At 48.0% G+C, this 5,905-nt stretch overlaps 1 protein-coding gene across 1 annotated transcript; it reads right to left on the reverse strand.

The window, feature by feature from the left end:
- Positions 1-1,091: 1,091 nt before the first annotated feature.
- Positions 1,092-5,393, reverse strand: VBP1 (von Hippel-Lindau binding protein 1). Its single transcript, XM_010138551.1, has 5 exons — positions 5,242-5,393; positions 4,197-4,263; positions 3,661-3,759; positions 2,256-2,394; positions 1,092-1,553 (listed from the first exon to the last, which is right to left on the reverse strand). Exons 1-5 carry the CDS (start codon positions 5,346-5,348, stop codon positions 1,483-1,485), a joined length of 483 nt encoding a protein of 160 aa, XP_010136853.1. The 5' UTR covers positions 5,349-5,393; the 3' UTR covers positions 1,092-1,482.
- Between the last annotated feature and the right edge of the window lie 512 nt (positions 5,394-5,905).

Genomic DNA, 5,905 nt, shown 5'->3' on the forward strand with positions numbered 1-5,905 from the left:
TTAGGCAGAGGATACAATCGGTCTCAGCCAAAGACCCTGGAACTAACAGCATCGCCCTGCAGGGAAGGTACGGACCAGCCCAGCCCAGGAACTTACCTCTGACCCGGGGTGAGGATTTACTGGTTTCATGCCCATTGCTGCGGCTCTGGCCCTTCCAGCGCCCCGGTGCTGTCCGGTCAGTTGCCTGTATTCCCAAATTCAGACGCGCTGACTCACGCTCCCCCGTTCACCCCCGCCAGCCGCCAGCAGCTGCACTTCTCTTGTCTGCTGCTTCCACTGAATTCTTTCACCCCCCTGCCCCCAGCTACGGGACAGACACATTACAAAAGGCCACGCATCAGGCTCTTGACTTTCTCCCACAAAGAAAGACGCACAAAAACAGGTGTTTGCCACAACTGTTTAGTTTTACTATTTTAATATCATGAAATAAAAGTACAAAAAAAATTTACAGGTATATTTTTTCTTACATGAAGACTGAACAGTGAACATCTGCATTGATTTTGCAGCGAAACCTGTATTCTCAGTCACAGCACGTGAGCATTAGCCACTGACATCACCACTGGGCATTTCACTGTAGAAAGAAACTGCAGAGGTAAAAGGCAACGACCCTGCAAGGCTCGGTCAGAACCAAACCTGCTGACCCTGCCTCAGGAGAGCTCCCGCCGCGCATACAGGTCCCACCAGCTGGGAGGCCGAGCGTTACGACACTGGAACTGGAGTTCTTCTCTGAGGGGTGGAGAATGGGGGTTCTTGTTCACAGGCTGTTCAGCGTTTTGGTGTCCTTGTCCCACGCGCTGGCAAGAACGAAGCGGCGTGTGCAGGTGTGTGGAAGGACGGGGTGAGATGAGCTGCAGTCCTGCCGTAGCTTGTGCTGTTGGCTCCGCTGACCGCTCTGCGCTGAAGACGAGTCACGAACGGTGTGAAAGTGCTGAGAGCTCAGTAACAGGCAGTTCACTGACCACTAACTAGTACAGGGGATCTCCAGGAACTCGTGCAGGTTGATGCTACCAATTAACTGACTGAAACAAAATCCAGGACTTGCATTTTTCCTGTTTCCTGGAACACTACAGCTGCGTGTCTGCGCGTCTTCCCAGCCCAGGCTGACTCGAACGTTTGCAGGGGTGACAAAGCAAACCCCTGCACCTCCTAAGCTGCTAACGCGTCAGACCCCACTCACACACCCCTCAGCTTTTCGGACAAGCGTTCGGGTAGAAATTGATTTATGACAGGCTGGTCTGATCAAAGTACCATGTCCTTCCTCTGCTGGACTGTGCGGTGCCTTTTCAAACAACTCATCTCATGAAGCATGCATGAAACCAAATTTGGAGGTTACAAATAAATAAAATGGTGCTCACCATTAGTTTTTAGATATTTTGCCATTTACTGAAATGCTTAAAGTAACTCAGTCCCTTAAGAATGAACTTTGGGGGTGTTTAAATAAAAAATATTTGGAAATTGAAACCACATTTAAAATTGGCAAAACTATGCTTTGTTTTTGGAAGGCTCTTGCTTGTTTCTTCTCTTTACATCCCAATTATAAACTCTAGCCATATCTGAGGGTGCGGCATTAAGGAAAGGGCTCGCGCATCCAGGGAAGGAAAGAGGAAAGGAAGAGCAGGTTGTACAGGTGGCCACACTTCATGCAGCTGTAACAGTCAATCGAGGAACCATGTAATGAAAGAGCTGACTTGGTGCACAGCCGTAACAGCCAGGAACACTAGTTACTGTTCAGAGCTGTGGCGCTTACACTGCTCACGTAAAAACCTCCAAGAAGACGGTGCAGAGAAGCACAGCTCTAGTTCTACGTGCACTGCTCTGCCCTGGTTTCAGGCAGCCTGCCCACATCAGCTGTACCTGCCTGATTCAGGCATCTACAGCTTCCTGCAGCGCCGAGACAGCCCCAGTGTCAGCCTGGAGAAAGAAGTCCCTGCGCCTTCATTTACTGCTTCTAACGCTTCAGCTCATGGCCCCTCTCCTCATGAAGAGCTCACTGCCAGCCCAGGTTTCAGCCAGGCAGTGGGTCTCCTGGGGACCCAATCACAAACACAAGCTTTGCTCTGTCTGACACACCAACCCGCAACCACCTCAGCCCTGGAAACAACACCCCCTTTCCCTGCTAGAAAAGGGTGAGTTCCCAGAGCGCTACAGAACGTGAAGGGCAGCCAGTCCGAGATCCAAACAGGTCAGGACGTGGGCCGTTACCCGCACGCTGGCTTCCACAGACCCCTCTTCCCCCCAGCGAAGGCAAAGGATACTGACTTCTGTAGTGGTGAACTGATCTCTAAGGAAATCCAGGTCTTCCTCTAGAAGGTCAAGGTTTCTTGTGGCTGTTGACAAATTCTTCTCTAACAGAGCCTGAGCTTCATCGATGTCATATTCAAGCATCACATTGGCCTGAAAAAAGGAAGATGGAGAAAAGCTTTTACTCCTGCATCGTAAGGAATAAGCCGCAGCAGGGTTATGTCAGGCTGTTGTTCATAACTCATCACATTAACAAGGGCTGTTCTGATTGGCCAAGAGAACAAGGTTCAGGTCGAGCAATGCCAGGGCCTTCACCCCTCAGCAGCCGAGCGACACATCCCTCTGGTGACTTCCCCACCAGTTCTCTTCCCTCAGCCGGGCAACAGGGCACTCCTCTCCCGGCAGACTGCATTCAGCCCTGCAGCTATCCGGGGTACTTTCCACCAGTGACAGCAACTCACACAGCCCACGGTGCAGGCTGTGAGCAACAAGGAGGAGAAAGGCGGAAGGCCAAGAACACCTAAACACAATAATCGCTCGTGACACTTTGTTACAGCTTTTCTGTACGAACCAGCCATAGGATGAACTTTCTCTTGATACTCGGTTACAAAATAAACCTGGGATGCTCCATCAAAGTCAGTGCTTGGGAATTCTGAAGACAGTCTAAAAGCAACATGTATCAGACAAACCTTCTCTTTTCCTGATAGAGGAGAAGCGGGGAGCTCAGGAGAAGCCACCCCATCAGTCCGGATGCTGCATGCGCTAACGGCGTTCCTAACCTAACCAGGAGGTTTCGTTTGGCAGCCAACTGAGGGGTTTGGGAACATCCAGGATTTAAAGTCTCAAAATAAACTTTAGCAGGTTATCTCTACACGTAAGGAAGCCTCTGAGTACAAAGCATCCCACCCTGATACCTCTTCAGAACTTAGAGACCCGTGTTCTGAGCTCCAGTCCCACTGGGCTTTAGCACAAACTCCACTCTAAGTGCAAGCCACAGAAATCCCACCTCTCCCTGAAAACGTACACAAAATGGGTAAGCAAGATGCTAAACACAAAAGCCACAGAGAAGATGGGAAGCCACTTGCCAGACAAAGTTATTTGGCTGGGCACATTCCCATCCTGAGTGATGCCAGGCGGTTATTTGAGCCACAAAGTGACAAGGAAAACTTTCAGGAATAGGCGTTTGGGAAAGAACAATCCAGCAAAACCACCATTCCCTCAACTCTTCCTGTCCGGGCACCAAATAAAATCAAAGACAAAACCTTCGCTAACGAGTCCAAACGGTCCCATTAGGTTTTCCCTGCGGACGGGACACAGCCAGAACGACCACAGCCCCAGAGCGCAGGCGAGACAGCGCCGAACACCGTCGCCTTTTGTACATTATTTAAACAGTTTCAGAGAAAGTTTCATTTTACTTACCCCCAACCACAAACAAACTTTATCTGTAGGAGGAACTGAAGCTTTGCAGTAGAGATTATCTGCCAATAAAAATCTGGTTTCCATTGGATTTGTGGAATCCTTAAGACAAATGATAAAACTTAAAATTGCCATTTTCACGGGAAACTTACGTCAGAGACACAAAACTTACAGCAAAGAGCACAATATTCTGCTTTCTGCCATCGATTCGGTATTAACTTTGGTGGAACTCCACGTCACTTTAAGCCAACATTCAAGTGAGAGCTCTGAGAACAGAGCATTTTAAAGAGATACTTTTAAAACCAACACAGAGATCTCTCTACAGAATAGAGATGAGGTCACACGCGCTATTAAAAGTGAAGTTTGCATGACAAACATCAGCTTTGGTTTGAGCTAGCTTTCAAAAAGTACTACATACCTTTAACAACAATTCTGTTATTTATAAAGGCATATTAAGTCTCCAAAACATTTCTTGCAATCTGGGCTGTTAGGGTGGAAAGGTCGTTAGCTTTTCTCAGTAGATATTCAAAATAATTTACCTTTTTCTTCTGCATGTGTTTTAAAATTTCTAATGTCTGTTTAATTTCAGGAATCTGACTTTTTAGCCTGTGAATTAACAACAGTCATAATTTATTATTTTACAGAGACACAGAGTTTCCTACGCAAGCGATCACGTTTATTACACAACCAACCTCCACTTTAAAACTTGAAACTCTAACAGATTTCCAGGCTTACAAATGCAGATCTTAAAGTCAGGGCACGTAAAGGCACCTCGGCTCCAGCTGCCCCTGCCTCTCGTCACACTGGGGCTCAGTGGTGTGCTGAAGCAGAGCGATACCTTCAGCTTTCCGACTGCCACGAACACACAGTAACAGTGACAGGCACCTCTTTGCTAAAACGGTCTATTTTTGCATATTTCTGATCTCCCTGGAGAGAGAAACCTCAGCAGAAATACAGATAAACCCACTGTAGCTAAAACAAAACCCGGGGCTTTCTGCTGAGCTCCACGGACTGTGCTAACAAGCAGTTCAGAGCTACAAGACGTGGTCCTGCTAAAGCCAAAGCTCTCTCCGGAGCTCAGGGCCTCCATCGCTGTCCCCCACAAGCAGCAGGCTCAGGCAGCAGCAGCCACCCAGGCTCCCCGTGACAACCACCGGCGGTATTTGCCCGTGAAAAAAGTTAATCTAAATTAAATGTTACTTGAAGCTTGATTTTGGCTTTTGAACATTTGCTTCTTGCCTCGCGGCAGATGAAGGCTGAAGCTGCTGAAGAGAGGTGAGGTCACTACAGCAGTTAGTGGCCTGAGGCAGCGGTTGTTCGAGTGAAAACCATATTCCCACTGACACCAGGCTGACAAAACGCAGAGACTTGGTCCTACAGGCTAAGGACCAACTCAGCAATACTGGAAATTCTTTTGCGTGTAATTTGCAGGAAAAGGAATGCAAAAAAGCGGAAAGTGCTGCAAATATGAGCTCTCCTAACATCAGCTTCTTGCTTACTGGGATATTTTAAAAAACTAGACTGATTTTGAAAGAAGCAGAGCTGTGCTAGACATTTCCCAATTCTGCAAAAATTAGGACTTACCTCCTTTTCTTTTGAGCAAGATTAAGTTCCAAAAATTTATACTTCTGATACTGCTCATCCAACTTCTTCAGAACTACATCTGCTGTCTCATTTCCAGGCTGTTTCATGAAGGAATCCACATCTTCCTTTAGGGGGAGAAAGAAACCCTCAGTGTCAGAAGAGTTTGACAGCAACACTCTGCACACCCGTGCTACCACCTCACTGCAGCCAAGGCCAGAGCGGGTTTTATATGTCAACAAACTCATTTTTTTGAGCAGTGATGCAAAAAATAATTTTGTTCCCTTTCTTGGTCACCTTTTCACTTCCGCCTCTCCCCCTTTTTTCGGTTGGGAACCACCAAATAGGTGCAGGGTTATTCCATAACCGTACTCGCTGGTACCTCGCTGGTGGTGCTTTCAGCCCTGGCTGATGCCAGCAGACACCCGTCGGGGATGGATATCCCCGGACCACGGCTCAGCTTTGGCTTCCTCTCTGTAAAGCAGGGATGATGCTTCTCCGTGGCTCATCAGATTATCAGCTGTTTAGGATAAGGCTGCTGAAGGGAAGGAATCATGGCTGAGCAAGCATGCTGCAGCAGAGGAAGAGGCGGGGGAACCTGTGGTATCTGCTCAGGCAGGCTTTGCGGCAGTAAACAGCTTGGCTTCAAAAGCTCCTTCTGTAGTCA

This window comes from Buceros rhinoceros, unplaced genomic scaffold, assembly GCF_000710305.1.
Source record: "Buceros rhinoceros silvestris isolate BGI_N320 unplaced genomic scaffold, ASM71030v1 scaffold23716, whole genome shotgun sequence".
Lineage (NCBI taxonomy): Eukaryota > Metazoa > Chordata > Aves > Bucerotiformes > Bucerotidae > Buceros > Buceros rhinoceros.

Coding starts and splice junctions, on each gene's coding strand:
- VBP1 (XM_010138551.1), bottom strand. CDS start 5,348: ATGAAACAGCCTGGAAATGAGACAGCAGATGTAGTTCTGAAGAAGTTG. Junction 4,264..5,241: donor CTTGCTCAAAAGAAAAGGAG/GTAAGTCCTAAT, acceptor GTTAATTCACAG/GCTAAAAAGTCAGATTCCTG. Junction 2,395..3,660: donor AAGTTTGTTTGTGGTTGGGG/GTAAGTAAAATG, acceptor TCCTTTTTTCAG/GCCAATGTGATGCTTGAATA.